Source organism: Taudactylus pleione, unplaced genomic scaffold, assembly GCF_031769625.1.
Source record: "Taudactylus pleione unplaced genomic scaffold, aTauple2 ptg000436l, whole genome shotgun sequence".
NCBI classification, from domain to species: Eukaryota; Metazoa; Chordata; class Amphibia; order Anura; family Myobatrachidae; genus Taudactylus; species Taudactylus pleione.
This window is the reverse complement of record NW_028284838.1, coordinates 8,926,766-8,943,660: the sequence shown is the minus strand read 5'-3', so window position 1 is coordinate 8,943,660 and position 16,895 is coordinate 8,926,766. Positions and strand designations below refer to the sequence as shown.

At 42.4% G+C, this 16,895-nt stretch overlaps 1 protein-coding gene across 1 annotated transcript; it reads left to right on the top strand.

Moving 5' to 3' along the window:
* The first annotated feature begins 750 nt into the window (after nt 1-750).
* SUCNR1 (succinate receptor 1) lies at nt 751-10,792 on the top strand. Its single transcript, XM_088447665.1, has 4 exons — nt 751-781; nt 3,340-3,390; nt 8,726-8,844; nt 9,803-10,792. The coding sequence occupies exons 1-4, from the start codon at nt 751-753 to the stop codon at nt 10,790-10,792; spliced, it is 1,191 nt and encodes a 396-aa protein (XP_088303791.1).
* Nucleotides 10,793-16,895: the final 6,103 nt, after the last annotated feature.

Below are 16,895 nucleotides of genomic sequence, written 5' to 3'. Positions count from 1 at the left end.
CACACTCCCCATAGGCCCAAGGCTAGTGGACGGGTGGAGAGAGAGTCAATGGGACTATTAAGAACAAACTGAGCAAAGCGATGGTTGAAACTAGGTTAGCATGGCCAGAAGCATTGCCAGCATCAGGGCCACTCCAAAACCACCTCAATACCTGTCACCTTTTGATATACTTTCTGGTAAACAACCCCATGTGATGATAGATCTTCAAAAAATTTAAACTGCAACAATGAAGTGACTGTTCAGTACCTCATAAAAATAATTAAGCACTTGAGGAAGCAACAGAAAGAACTTGAAATTATTGTCTCCTGAGAGGCCAGAAGCAAAATGCCATGAGATTGAGCCTGGAGGATATGTTATGATCCGAAACTTCTTATGTTCAGGTTGTTTAGTAGACAGGTGGGAAGGACCGAACCAGGTTTTGATGACCAGCACTACAGCCTTGAAGGTAGCCAAAAGAAATACTTGGATACATGCCACCCACTGTAAGAAAGTCAGTAAAACTGAGAAGATTCCAGACCAAGCAGAGACTGAACCTGTTACACCTTCACTCAAGAATCTCTTCCATGAGACTTGAAGAGACAATTGCCATTAAATACCTGAAATCAAGATACAACAAAAAAGATCTACTTCTACAGCATTGAAGACCACTGTTCTTTCTGACTTTTTGTCTCCTATTTTCTTTTTCCCTCTCTCTTTTCCAAATTTTTGTTTTTCCACAGGACAATCTATTTTTGCAAAGGTAATCAAGGGATGGAGAATGGGTTTGGTGGTGGTGCTGAAGGTGTGGAATCAAAGGAGACATTGATAGAAAATTTGGTCCAACTTAACGCACTGTTCAATTTTAGTATAGTAAATAGATCTGATGAAACTTTGGGATTTTGAAACACTATGGAGGGCTTGTAAATATTATGAGCCCAGAATTGAAAAGGAAACAGGTCTATGTATGCTTAATAGTGATTTGAAATAAGCAAACATCCATTAGAGGATAAGTATTTATTGGTGGAGGGTAAAGAAATGTATGTATATTTTGAAATATTTAAATTGATTCTAGTAAGGAAAGAAATGTGAATAGATTCAGCCATATATAACTATATGTATAGTGAATGTTACACCAGACATCATAGAAAATTTAGTCCTAAATTCCCCAAGCATCCTTTATAGGTTAGATAAGTTCCCACATCCTACCAATGGTCCCTAGTGGATCCGCTGAGTGCGTATAAGGGTTGTCTTACAAGTTCCTCCTGTACTCAATTGAATGATCGATGTATGATTTGTGTTAGATATATATATATATATATATATATAGATAGATAGATAGATAGATAGATAGATAGATAGATATCTAACAAAATAAAATAATGTATGGTAGTGATTTGTGAACTATCAAAAGGTGGACTGTTAAAGTTAGATATCTTGGATGAAGGCACTTACTTATATAGGTTAAAAATTAATGATTAGCCAATCTGATTGTATGAGATCTGATTGTATGGCATCTTATTATATGAGATCTGATTGTATGCTATTGTGATTCATAATATTGCACCATTCCTTGGGCTTGTTCTGTTCTGTATTCCAATAGGATAACTTTGGTGACCCTGCAGAAACCATCTCACCGTGCGGATATGGAATATCATTAAAATAAAGTTCTTATTTTAAATATACTTTAAGTATATTTATTATATTGGATAACTGTATATTGATGTTTAGTCTTATTTTAATCAGCATTTAATTTGTAGTGTATTATAGGTAAATACTGCATCTCTGTTGTAAACATAAATGTAATATTATTGGTATAATGTAATTGCAGTTTAGCAATGTAATGTGCTTCTCCTGAAACTCAAACATTTCCCGCTCCCCCCTGATACTATGAGACAAAGGAATTCCAGAATGGGATAGTTTTGGCAAGACCCTCTGGCTAATGAAGATTCGTCTGCTCATACACAAAGAAGAAAGAACTGACCTATCCGATGTCGTGTATATACAGATCCCTGCCTCTACCCAATGATTGTATTCCCTAAGGACTATTTGAATGTGACCTTAGAAATTGTACTGCAGTGACTGTTGGAAGTCAGTGCATTCAGGATTGAAGCCTTGTGCTGTGACAGCCACGCATGCATAGTGTAAGGGGGCTGTACTCTATTTATATCTTTGTGCTAATAAATCATTTGGACTTTGGAACTCCAAGTAAGCTTGAGCGGACTTCACATTATTTATCATTAACAGCACTCACTAAAGGGGCTATGTCCTCCTTTCAGTATTTAACAAATAGGGCTAAGCTTAGCTTATCGCTGTTTGTCAATGTACTGCTTAAGAGTCCCCATTATGTATACCCCCATTTCGTACATATTTAATAGGGGCCCCACACATGTTTGTTGCTTAGGGGCCCCCACAGACCTTAATCTGACCCTGGTTATTATCTGTACCCCCCCCACCTGTTCTACTTCTATTAATCGCCTCTGTTTGTCCACCCCTGTTACTCCCTGTTACTGCTGGTCAGCCACCCCGTCCCAGCTGTCTGGTGGCACCGGCTAAGCTACTCTCCACAGCGTCTATCACTGCTTCTGCAGTTGGGCGTGCCCAGATCTACTACGGACCCCCTTCCTCCCCAGCTTGCATGGTGGCCTGGCTCTCAAGGTATACTGCTAGCACCCCCTGGCCACCGTCAATTCAACCCTCTATCACAACCTCCTCGAGCCCTATTAGCTGGTTAGCCCTGTCCACTGTGAAGCAGCAGTCATTATAGTTCAGCATGCAGCTAGCCCTGCCAGACCGAAAACCCCTCGGCTTTAGGAGCAGAGGTGCTGTCAGATTTTCCTCCAAGCTCCTCTGGGAAGTTGAATGCAAGGGGACATGCTTCTTGCAGGCCACCTATGACCCCTGTTTGTTTCACATAGTGCCTCCCCCCAGCCCACTTGATCCCCCTCTCTCAGATGGATGGATTAGTGCTCTGCCCTCAGCAATTTTGGCTGGTCTCCTTATTTTTCCATCCCTGTGCCACAGCAGGTTTTTGTGTCCACAAATGCTGTCCTCCCTAACACCACACCGCAGCTTCTTCCCCACCCTCATTTTGTCCAACCCTCATTTTGTCTCTCACATAGTGCCCATGGAGGGGAGCTGGAAGCCGGAGCTCAGGAGTGAACTGCGAGGAAAGAGCCGGGCACCAGTATCTCATGGAACACCAGGCTCCGTTCTTGCAGGTTATCTGGTGTTGTGCACTAGCCGGGCTAACTTGCACAGTGTAATTGGAGCCGCACTCAAAATTAAGTGGCTTTCAATATTTAACGTCAGATGCACAGCTTGTGTGGTCTCCGTGTGGACCTTTCTTTTCTCTGATTGCAGGAGAAACCGTGATGCTGTGGGAGGTGGAAGGTGGCCGCAGGGCGATGAGAGGTAAAGTCACTCAGTGCTTAGACACACCGGAGTCCGAAACTAAACTCACGTGGGAGATCGAAGCTATTGCTGTGATCTCTATTTAAGTTCAGACTGCAGGTATCACAGTGCGAAACTATTAATACAGGTGTCATTGTTTGGGAGTGAGAGACAGAATTATCAGAATGGCAGATTTGAAACACTCATGCAAACAGGCACATGGAAATAATGTGACACTGTGTGTCAATTTGTGACTTGAAGGAATGGTTACAAATAACATTACCACCAACAACTAAGATCACACTGTAACTTTTTAACTCGTATGAACACAATCACACAGCCCTCATTCAAATAATAACATATGAATGCACAACAATTAACAACAGTAATAATAGTTGTTGAAGGATTCATCTAATCCTGTAAACAGAGACATATTATTTTATTAACAGGATTTGATCCAGTCGGCAGACAAATTACATTTACTTATCAGCGGTTAAAAGGGAATCTTTTAATAGACTTTCTATATTATTATTTATTCTTTTCATATTCTTATTTTTATGTACTATCTATTAATTTAATTTATATTTCGCTTATATTTTTGTGAACACAATATTTTAAGATGGAAACAGTAAATATCAATTAAATTTTAAATAAAAATAATACTTTCTGACGAGACATAATTCACCACCGATCCTATAAGTGCACCAATTAAAACTCTGCTTTTTTCTTCTTTCCACAAAAAATGTATAGGTTGAAATGATTGTAGCCATGATATTACATGCTTTTTAACACTTCATAATAAAATTCAGAAATACAAATACAAAGTTATATAATTTAAAGTATTGTATTTTACAAAATAATCTTAAATAGTATATCAAATGATGGTACTGTGGTACCCACCCCTGTCATGTAAAATACATACAAATGTGACACACAGGAACATAGAACAGATACTGTGAATAACAACCTGTATACAGAAATTTGGCTCTATGAGTAAAGTGCCAGCCTGTGGCACATTAAATATCCAGGTTTGTTTATTCTGCTGAGGAGATAACATTTCATTAAATACTCTGTTAATTTTTATAAAGAATGTAATAAACTATAAGTGCTTGATTCTGAGTTGCACGCAAAAGCGCACACAGTAACAACTACTGGCAGTTGCCCATCTGCAAGTTTATGCAAATGGCATACAGACACCTTCCCTTGTGTACATCCGTGCGGCCAAGTGTGCAAGCTTTCTAATTCCTGATTAATCCCGCATTTTGTAATTGACTTCAGTTTCTATGGATTGGGTATGGGAGCCCAGCAGTCGGGATGCCGACTGTCAAAAGACCGACAGCGGCATCCCGATGCACAGAATCTCGACAGGGTCTAGGCAAGTATCCTAACTCTCCCTCTTTCACCCCCTTACCCTAACCCTCCCTACCCCACACCCTAACCCTAAACATAACCCTGCCCCCTTAGTGCCTAAACCTAACCCTCCCCCCGGTGGTGCCTATCCCTAACCCCCCCTGTCTGCAACTTACCCCAAACCTCCCCCCCTCCCGCAGCCTAACCCTAACCCCCCCGTGGTGTCTAAACCTAACCCTCCCCCCCGCGGCTAACAGCTTACCCGGCCCGCTATACTTCAGATTGGGATGCCGGCTGTCAGTATTCTGGCGTCGGCATCTCAACTGATGTTGGGATTCTGGTGCCAGTGTTCTGGCCGCAGGTCGGTATTCCGGTGCCGGGATTTCAACCGCCGGCATCCCGATCGTAGGTAAATTGACTACATCATATTTCTATAAAGTAATGTGTAGAGAAAAGGAAAAAGTACCCCTAAGGGGCACACATCAAAAATATTGTAAAATACAACCTTTCTCAATACATTTAAAATAAGGGAATCAATACGAATACATAGGCACATGAGCTAAATAAGGTATATAACTGAAATGTAATAATTTGTATAGAGTTAATAAATGAAAAGTTGAAAATAGAGAAAAAAATATATACAAATCGAGTGGTGATGAGTGATAGTATTTACCACAGGGGTAAATACATACTTGCCTATTTTTGAAAAAGCATTTCACGGAGATTGTGAAAGCAATACCTATGAGAGCGGTGGTACAGTGGGCGTGTGCTGTTACATCTGAGAGGTGTGTCATAAAAATGATTTACATCCAAATGTAAAGGAGCCCCAAAGCAGTTAATAAGATCTACATGTTAATGAAAACACAATGATACTTTTCAGAAAATACATGTAGCCATAGGGATCATTGTGCCTTACAATAACCAATGCAGGTAAATGATACTAATGATCCCAATTGAATGTATATATATCTGTTTTTCTAAAAATAGAATAGCTTCATAATGGGGGTAACGTGCAATCAGGCAGATTGCTAGACACTTCAGGGAAAGAGGGAGATTGCTACTATTTCAGGGAGAGTTGTAAAGCATCAGTAAATACTGGCGATGATATGAATACAAATAAACAAATAATGTGAAAAACACAGATTAAAAAAGCACCAAGACATTTCCATATAATTGTTAAATGAATTATAATTAGCTGTTGAGGCATCCCTCAGTGTATGGGGAAAATAATAACTTAATTGATAGGGTACCAGGTATTCCCCAAGACAATAAATCCTAGTTCAGAGGAAATACCTGTTACTAAACATTGGGATCTATTTTCCCCAGTCATGCATAGCATAGACACAGGGCCGGTCCACCCATTACACTGATTACATGGCTGCGTAGAACGCCAGCCAGCAGAGGGCGCTGTGGGTGGCGGTTCCCAGCTCCATGGTCCTTCCTGCACCTCCACCCCTGCCGCCACACTCCTCCTTCACTTTCCACCCCCGGCCGCCACAGGGAGGCTTCATTTGCCAGGCGCCCACTGAGATTTAATTACCAGCCGGCGCCCGGCTCTTTCCTCGCAGCTCACTCCTGAGCTCCGGCTTCCAGCTCCCCTCCATGGGCACTATGTGAGAGACAAAATGAGGGTTGGACAAAATGAGGGTGGGGAAGAAGCTGCGGTGTGGTGTTAGGGAGGACAGCATTTGTGGACACAAAAACCTGCTGTGGCACAGGGATGGAAAAATAAGGAGACCAGCCAAATTGCTGAGGGCAGAGCACTAATCCATCCATCTGAGAGAGGGGGATCAAGTGGGCTGGGGGGAGGCACTATGTAAAACAAACAGGGGTCATAGGTGGCCTGGAAGAAGCATGCCCCCTTGCATTCAACTTCCCAGAGGAGCTTGGAGGAAAATCTGACAGCACCTCTGCTCCTAAAGCAGAGGGGTTTTCGGTCTGGCAGGGCTAGCTGCATGCTGAACTATAATGACTGCTGCTTCACAGTGGACAGGGCTAACCAGCTAATAGGGCTCGAGGAGGTTGTGATAGAGGGTTGAATTGACGGTGGCCAGGGGGTGCTTGCAGTATACCTTGAGAGCCAGGCAGCATAGCTGGGGAGGAAGGGGGTCCGTAGTAGATCTGGGCACGCCCAACTGCAGAAGCAGTGATAGACGCTGTGGAGAGTAGCTTAGCCGGTGCCACCAGACAGCTGGGACGGGGTGGCTGACCAGCAGTAACAGGGAGTAACAGGGGTGGACAAACAGAGGCGATTAATAGAAGTAGAACAGGTGGGGGGGTACAGATAATAACCAGGGTCAGATTAAGGTCTGTGGGGGCCCCTAAGCAACAAACATGTGGGGGCCCCTATTAAATATGTACGAAATGGCGGTATACATAATGGGGACTCTTAAGCAGTACATTGACAAACAGCGATAAGCTAAGCTTAGCCCTATTTGTTAAATACTGAAAGGAGGACATAGCCCCTTTAGTGAGTGCTGTTAATGATAAATAATGTGAAGTCCGCTCAAGCTTACTTGGAGTTCCAAAGTCCAAATGATTTATTAGCACAAAGATATAAATAGAGTACAGCCCCCTTACACTATGCATGCGTGGCTGTCACAGCACAAGGCTTCAATCCTGAATGCACTGACTTCCAACAGTCACTGCAGTACAATTTATAAGGTCACATTCAAATAGTCCTTAGGGAATACAATCATTGGGTAGAGGCAGGGATCTGTATATACACGACATCGGATAGGTCAGTTCTTTCTTCTTTGTGTATGAGCAGACGAATCTTCATTAGCCAGAGGGTCTTGCCAAAACTATCCCATTCTGGAATTCCTTTGTCTCACAGTATCAGGATGATACTTTTCTGTGTGATAAAAAATAATTTCAACCTATCAAAATTCCACAAACAATGTGTATCAAACATCACTAATGACATCCACAACAAAGGAAATAAACTGTACAAGGTAATATAGATCCTTTTTTGTGCATGTCAGGAGTTGCATCTGATTGTATGATGTATACATCCCCCGCTCTCAGCTCCCACAGCCACTAACGAGGGACAATATGCTGGTGACAAAAACACCCCTAGGTCAGCTTGCCAAAAACACCTCCCTCCCTCATCCCACTGCTCAATGTGGGGTTTATATTTGGCACAAACTGTATTTTTAAAGCAGTTGTGATAAATATTTTTTACCCCAAATTTGCAATGTGAAAATTTGTATTTTCACACACATTTTCTAAAAAGCTCTTGTCAGGAGACAGGCTCCAATAAGAGCCCATTGTGGCAAATAGCTGGAAGCAGTGTGATAGCGTTAAGCTATCACACTACTTCCTGGTTCGGGTTCCCCCGCAGCCAATGAGCATGCGTGGCCAGGGGCGTAGAGAGGCCAGGCAGGCCCAGGTGAAGGGGGCGTGACCTAATCCCAGGAGACATGGCTACACCCCCTTAAGATTAAATTTAAAAAATAGTTTTGCTGCGCGCTGGGGAAGGGGGCGCTGTGAGCCCCTCAGCCCGGCACAAAGCCAGGGGGAGCGCAATCAGTGTGATTGCTCCCCCCACAGGCATAGGAGACTGCAACGTGTGCTGGGCTACTGTGATTTAAGAGGGAGCCACTGTGCGCGGCCATCGGCAGGCGTATCCATCACCAGGGGCCAACAGAGAGAGATCCAGGGGATCCCTCTGTGGAAGATTTAGCAAAATAGCAAAATAGTACCCAGTAGGCTACTATAGGATAATGCCTCGGTAGATGGCGTTATCCTATCAGTACCAAGTTCCTGAATGCTTCGTATTACAGAGCTGTATAAATACAGCAGCACAGCAGCCCACATAAAAACCTAAGGGGCTGCATTTGCAGATGAAAATGGAGAGACAGCGGCATATTTGGATATATCTGCTGCAATCTCTCCATAGTACATCTGGGGAATCCTTAATATTTGCAGGTACCCTGCCAAAACAGCTGTTTTCTAGGAATATCCTGCAAAACATTTATTGATATATAGGCCCCCATGTAACAAGGAGATTTTGCAGCACCAAAGCTCTTCAGGAAACAGAGTGGAAATATGAAATGTTCCAAGCAGAGGAACTGCACCAACCTCCACAGAAAGGCAGCCAGTCATGGAAACAGGAAAGGAGACGTAACCAGAAATAGAGCTGCCAGGAGGATGGCAGGTGGTGTGCATGCTACAGTGAGCCAGCAAACAGTCCCGGGGAGCCAAGTAGCAGATGCATCCAGAAGAGCCCAGCTAGGTAACAATAGCAGAGGAAATCATGGTGCAGGGGATAGGAGTCTGGGAGAGAGGCAGTACACTGCAAGGCAGGAGCCAACCAATAGGCTGCCAACCAATATCCTGTCCAGTCACACATGCCTACCTGTTAGGGATAAATAAATGGGAGTTGGAAAAGGAAAACTTGAAAATACAGATAAAACACAACATGAGTGGGATGGAGGGATAGAGATAAGGAAAGACAGAGAAAGGCAGAGGAAAGAAGAGGGCACAAAAACCCAGCGTATATCTACAATGCTCTTGCCAGGAGATGGGCTATATATGGATATAGCAATACTAATTTATGAATGTCATGCCTTATTTCTAATCATATACATAAATTATCATTAAACAGAGGATGTGATTGCCATTTTATTCAATTTACTCCTTGGATATTTCACAACAGGGAATTTTCCCAACACGTACTCTGCATGAGTCTGTAAGTTATTGTAATACTATAAATAAATTAGCGTTGTTAATTTATTTATACACATTAATTAGAAACCTTTGTGCACAGCATAACAGATATTTATGAGAATTATTCCTGTTAAATGTTAACAGTGCCAGTCATAATGCCTCTTATTCAGGCCCTCGGCAGAAAAAAGGTTCCCCACCCCTGCATTACACCAACATAAGACTCTCCATAAGGAAAGGCTGCACAATTGATAGTCCTCAAGGTAATTTTGTACATCAGTCCTCATCAGTTGTACATAAGTAACACGTGATAACGTTTTGTTTTGTTTTACATTTCTGATGCATATTTGTACATTGGTTTAAGAGTAATATACTGTAATCAGAATTTGAACTTATTCTTACAACTTCCTCCTAGGATCAAGAAGGACCCAACTGTTCATCAATCGACTGCCTGCTGGAAAAATACTACCTATCCACTGTGTACTCATTGGAGTTTATATTTGGCATCATTGGCAATGGTGTGGTGATGTTTAGCTATATTTTTTGCATGAAGAAGTGGACAAGTGGAAGCATATTCCTATTCAATTTGTGTCTATCAGACTTTACTTTTCTCTGCACCCTACCTCTACTGATTGAAAGCTACGCCAAAGGTCGCTGGATATTTAATGAGTCCTTATGCTACAGCAACCGATACTTACTACATGCCAACCTGTACACCAGCATCCTCTTCCTCACTTTCATAAGTATTGATCGATACCTTATTATTAAGTTCCCGTTCAAAGACCACATTATGCAGAAGAAAATGGTATCAGTTATAATATCTATTGGAATCTGGATTGTGGTCATGTTAGAAATAGCACCTATTCTGTTCTTTATAGAACTGCACAATAACGGTCAGTGTCTGAGCTATGGGAGTTCCGGGATGGCCTCATATAGTCTCATTTACAGTATCTGTCTTACAGTCACTGGCTTTATCATCCCTATGTGCACCATGTGTGTGTTTTACATGAAAATGGTTCGCTTTCTGAGAAACCGGAATGAGCAGCTTACAACATCATTTTCTATTGAGAAGCCGCTCACTTTAGTGTATATCGCTGTAATTGTGTTTTTTGTAATATTCACTCCATATCACATTATGAGAAATGTAAGGATAGCATCACGTATAGAGCGATGGCAACTAAGTAACGATTCAATGATTGCCATCAATGCCATATATGTAATTACAAGACCTATTGCATTCTTGAACAGTGTGATAAACCCTGTGTTTTATTTCCTTATGGGGGACAATTTCAGAGAAATGTTGGTATCTAAAATACGACACTTACTTGCAGTAATAAAATGTCGCTGTGTCTATAATTATAAATCTGAAAGCAATGACTCAAACGGTTATACAAACTATTCTTAGCAACAAGAATTTATATATACTGTATGTTGTATTGTAGATCATATTCAGTATTTTTCTGTTAAACAGAACTGTTTTGTGTTAAATATATATGTTGTAGGACTGGGGTATTCTACATTAGGTCCTCCAGCTGTTGTTGAACTATACATCCCAGCATGCCCTGCCATAGTTTGAGCATGCCCTAAAAGCAGAACTGTGGCGGGGCATGCTGGGATATGTAGTTCCACAACCGCTGGAGAGCCGCATGTTCAATAACCCTTTTGTAGGTGTTTTACTGCTGAATAACATAAAGTGACATTGAGATGTTATAAATATATATAAGCTATTTTTAAGCAGTACATCTTTGCCGCTTGTATGGCATGGCGCGAGTCACCTGCCCACGTACAGGTATGCGTGCTGCGTTCACACCCGTGGCCCCATAGGATGCGGTGAGGACAGAGGGGCTGACTGAAACCCACTCGCGAGCGCAGGACGCACGCAAGCGGGTCGATGGTGCCGAATTGCGCATGCGCACGACGGATGGAGCTCCGTCGTGCGCATGCGTGAGACCCGAATCACGACGGCCAAGCCGTCGTTATGGGTCTCGCACCAAAGGGGGCGTGCTGTCGACGGTGAGTGACAGCACGCCCCCTTTGGTGGGCATGCCAGGGGCGTGGCTGCCAGACGGAGGCGTTCCCATGGGAACGCCTACCGTCTGAGGCCGGCCCCACTGACATCACTAGTAATGTCAGTGGGAGTGATTTTAGCTCTGATAGAGCCAAAATAACTCCAGGGCTTGCGGTAACCGAGACCCTACCGCAGGGTCTCGTCGCAAGCCCGATGGTCGCGATGGTCTTGACCATCGCGACCATCATCATGGATGCACGCTATAGCTGTGGGTGGTAACCCACAGCTATGCGAACGTCCATGAGGCCGCTCCATTTTCAGGGAGGAGGACCCTGATTCAGAGCGAGCGCTCTGGTCAGAGCGTCCAGCTCTGAATCAGGCCCTGAGCGCATAGCATGGTGTACCGTGGCGCACGCAGCCACGGCTAATCACATGGCACAATGCATGCGCACGTTTGCAGCGGAGCGGCAAGGATGCAACAGGACACATCTGTATTGTGTTTTTATAACTTGTACTGCATAAAGCACATTTCCTTCCTCTGTGATTAGAATGCTTTGGAAACCAGCAAAGGTGGTATTTGCACGGGGCATCAGAACAATAAACTTCATCAAAACATTGCAGTTTATTTCTAATGATTTCACTGATTGACAAATGTATATTTTCTTTCCATAACCATTTTATCGAGACTCAATAAATTGTTGCATTGATATATCAGTTTTCCACTACGGCCCTAACAGTGTGGAGTTGGTGGGTTTCCTCCGGGTGCTCCAGTTTCCTCCCACACTCCAAAAATATAATGGTAGGTTAATTGGCTCCCAACAAAGAGTAACCCTAGTGTGTATGTGTGTGAGCATGTGGTAAGGAAAATAGGGCCTCATTTATTAATGAGTTTTATCACCAAAACGAGTGATAAACTTCACTGTGTATGATAAATGGTGCTCCAGCCAATCAGCTCCCAACTGTCATTTTTCTAACAGTTGACATTTGGGAGCTGATTGGCTGGAGCGCCATTATCATACACAGTAAAATGTATCACTCGTTTTGGTGATAAAACTCGTTAGTAAATGGGGGCCATACATTGCAAGCTACACGGGGCAGGGACTGATGTGAATGGGCAAATATTCTCTGTAAAGCGCTGCGGAATATGTGTGCGTTATATAAATACTGGCAATAAATAACATTTTGATATGTGGTTAAGGAAGAAAAATTAAAAAAACATTTTTACATTAATGTAAGTTATTCAAAGTGCAAATTAATGTCTAAAATGTGAAATATATAAGTTAACATTCTCAGTACAGAATTTAAGGAGATTCGTATCTTAATTCAGCTGGTCATTTAGGGTTTCAGTATATTGACAGCATGTTTGTTATATGTTATTTCTTCCCGGAATGCTACACTGCTGCTTTAGTGGTGGACAAATTCCTTTAATGCTGAATAATTATTTTGTGCATGGTACAGTAAGATTGTGCAGTGATTAGCTTATAATATAGGGTAAAGTACATACAGAAACTGCTGAATGCAAGCAGGGCTGCAGGGAGATTTATATTGTGCCCTGTCACTAGGTGGCAGGCCAAAGCATGTAGGGTTATAATAACGTCTCATTGGGAATAACGGGCACCACCTAACATATTGCGTCGCCTGCTGAAGGGGGCATAATCACCTCATCTTCGTGGAGTGTTTGCACCTCCCTTGTAGTCTGGGTCTTCTCAAAGCCCCTGACTACAAGATTATGCAGCTGAACACATAACAAAACAGCTTTTTGTGGAAATCATGAGTATGCAGCATAAACATACTGCCATAACGTACATAACGTATTTCCATAACGGGGTATCGTTTTCAAGTGTACAAAATATATGAACTATTAAACAGTAGTACAAAATGCACTTAAGCTACACACATTTTTGTAACAAATGTTGTCTTAAAATGTGTCCGAAAAGACGCAATTACCTGTGTACAGTGTGCTGAGTGGGACACAACTCGAGTAGATAACAGTAGCATAGGGGCTTGATTTACAGTACATCGGGGTAGTGTAGAAATGTCGTTTGACATTGTTAGTATTAAATGCTATAATCTTATTACCAAATTTGCACACAATATAATAAGTTGATGAAGCATTGGACAGTGGCCCTGATTCAGAGCCAGACGCTCTGATAGAGCGCTCGCTCTGAATCAGGGCCGTCCCTCCTACTTTTTGGAGCGGCCTCCTGGCCGCTCGCATAGCTGTGGGCGACCACCCACAGCTATAGCGAGCGGCCAAAATGATGGTCGCGATGGTCAAGACCATTGCGACCATCGGGCTTGCGACGAGACCCTTGCGGTAGGGTCTCGCTGCCGCAAGCCCTGGAGTGCTTTTGGCTCTATCAGAGCCAAAAGCACTCCCACTGACATCACTAGTGATGTCAGTGGGGCCGGCCCAAGACGGTAGGCGTTCCCATGGGAATGCCTCCGTCTGGGCAGCCACGCCCCCGGCACGCCCACCAAAGGGGGCGTGCTGTCACTCACCATCGACAGCACGCCCCTTTGGTGCGAGACCCATAACAACGGCTTGGCCGTCATTATTCGGGTCTCGTGTATGCGCACGATGGAGCCGCCTCTGTCGTGCGCATGCGCACTTGGGCAACATCGACCCGCTTGCGAGCGCTCAGGCCCTGTGTTATTAAAAAAAGAGAAAGTTGCATTTACTCTGTAAAATACACAATTACTGTAAACGCAGACACATACAAAATAAAAGTACCATGAAATTCAATGAAACATAAACATCTGTTGTCATCCTTTTTAAAAATTAAATATGAATATTCTAAACCAGAGGTTCCCAAATGCGGTGTTCAACGTTCCCCAACAGTTCAGGTTTTAGAGATATATGCATGGTTGAGCACAGGTGGTTAAATCAAATTGACTGAGGTACTAAACAAGTGAAGGCCCCCATACATCAGCAATTGATTGCAACAATTGTGCAATTTGCAATCGATTGTGTATAAAAATCTTTCCCTTTTTCAATCAATTGCAGATTGCAGAATTGCCACAATCAGCATCACAATTAAGCATTTACTTAATGTGAAAAGAAGGCCAAAACTGTATATTATATAGCAGCCACACTAATGATTTATATATAGTGGGAGGGGGTCTAGATGCAATCTGCCAATCAGGAGCAGTTACCAAATATCATCATCATCAGTGAGTGTTTTGCACAGAGGGTTGAGCACACTCTAGCACAGGTTCTCAAAGTCGGTCCTCAGGACCCCAAACATGTTTTCCAGGTCTCCTCACAGAATTGCAAGTGAAATAATTAGCTTCACCTGTGGATCTTTTAAAATGTGCCAGTGAGTAATGACTACACCTGTGCACCTGCTGGTTGACCTGGAAAATGTGAACTGTGTGGGGTCCTGAGGACTGAGTTTGAGAACCTCTGCCCTCTAGAATCTGTGTTTAATTGTGGACTTAGGTGTCTAATGGAGACTGATTGGGTTCACTGTTTGCTGAATTGAAGACAGCCTTGTGATAGTTAATTGTGTTGAAAAAACCACCACATGATCTCTGCACAGGTGCTATTTAAACCACCTAGTGAAGGGAAGAGAGCGTCCCAGCTTGAAAAAGGCTGCAGTGGTAGCCAAAACGCGTTGTTGCTCTCTTTCAAAGGTTCCTGGGGATCCAGCTACACTACCAATGCCCGCTGTTCGCCCACTGTGTGATCACCACCAAGTACCCACCTTCCGCTGTGAACTCTAGACAGCCAGGCTACTATTGATACCATAGCTAATTACGGAAGCTGGCCGCTCACTTGTCCGCTGTGTTCCCCACGTTTTAGGCTAACACGGATACGGACGCTGCCTACGATCACAGACTCCCGGCACAAAGTGTTGCCATTCAGCGCTGGGCTCACAGCCACTACAAGTACAGCATTAGGGTGCAGTGGGATAGCGGCAAGGCAGAGTCTAGCCCCCATCTTTTAGTGCTCCTCTGAGACTGTGTTAACACAGACATTTCTGGGTGACATTGGACATTCTATTAACCCGCATAACGGCTGAACTGTCACATACTAGATAACCAGATAGTTGTTTCATCATCCTGACATTCATCTAGACGGGTTATTTGTTCTTTTTTACCCTCTTCAATTTCTCAACATTCAGAAGGAATACTGACATCCAAACTGCCTACTTCATAGTAATATGAGGGACTATCCCCAGGAAATCACCCTTTAGAAGTATCAGTTATGTGGCAACGATTAACCACAATCAGGGATCTGTTACCTAGACAACAACAATTTGTTTTCCTCTAGCTGTTACCTTTTTTGATACATTTTAATATACATTTAATAACTATTTTGTTTTCTCTTTTTATGAGTCTGATCAACTCTTTTTTCTCATTTTCTATTCCTTGTGCTTTAGTATTTTTTATGTTTAGTCACAACATGATGTGCATAATATGTATTTAGCATCGTGTTATTTATGTCTTCTTATATATGTTCAATATATGTATTTATTCATTCTTTATTTTGTGATATATACTGTAGGTCATATATTAAAATCACTTTTATTCAGTTTTTTTTTGGTCCTTGTATTGCACGTTTATCCCAACATGAGAGATTAAGTGTAGTATATTTTTATTGTTGTATTTCATTGGTGGGGGTTGGCAAATAACCTCTTTTTATACTGCTGCATTATTTCCCGATCCTCTCGATCATTTAGCGCTTGGTACTCACTTACATACAGGGTTGAGCACCTGTAAGAAATGCAGCTTCTAACAGGCACAAATGCATCTGTGTCCAAGTCCAACTTGGTCGCATTTGCCCACCATTTCCCATCCATTGTGCCTCCCTAATTGCAGGTGAAATGTGATACAATCTATCTAAATAAACAGAATCAAGTTTAAGTCTATTTTATGCACATATGCAGCACAAAAATTTATACTGTATGCAAAACAAAAACAAGCATACATTCAACACTACATAAGCCCCTGTACAGTATGTTCTGGTACAGTGACATTTCAATTAGAGATGTGCACAGACCCCCGTGTCTTGGTTTTGCCAAAACCACCCTCAAAAGTTTGGGCTTTTTCAAAACCACCCTAAAGTGTTTTGTTCGGATTTCGTTTTGTTTTTATGATTTCTTTAAGAATTGATAAAAACAACTAAAATCATGCAACTTGGGCCTGTTTCTGGTCCTATATTATTATTAACGTCAATAACATTAATTTCCAGTAAATTTTGACAATCTCACAGCACCTGTAGTCACGATGAAGGAATTGCAATCCAAAATACGCGAGATTCATTTTTAAATTCCGAATTGCGAGAAGATCCGAGTCAGGACTCTATTCTACTCAGAACCCCAAAGTAATTCAAAACTGGGACTCGGTTCGACTTGGAAAGCCTAAGTTCAGGTGTGTCTGGTTTTCTCAAAAACCAAACTGCTCATTTATAATTTTAATATTGCATTTTCATTGATTGGCTTTACTTAGTAGTTTAATACAATAAAAAAAAAGTGTATTATGGGGCCCATATATA

Excerpts from the sequence above, each read along its gene's own strand:
- SUCNR1 (XM_088447665.1), top strand. The coding sequence starts at position 751 with ATGGAGAATGGGTTTGGTGGTGGTGCTGAAG. Across the intron at positions 3,391-8,725 it reads TGGCCGCAGGGCGATGAGAG|GAGATTTTGCAGCACCAAAG; the intron begins GTAAAGTCACTC and ends CCATGTAACAAG. Across the intron at positions 8,845-9,802 it reads ATGGAAACAGGAAAGGAGAC|GATCAAGAAGGACCCAACTG; the intron begins GTAACCAGAAAT and ends ACTTCCTCCTAG.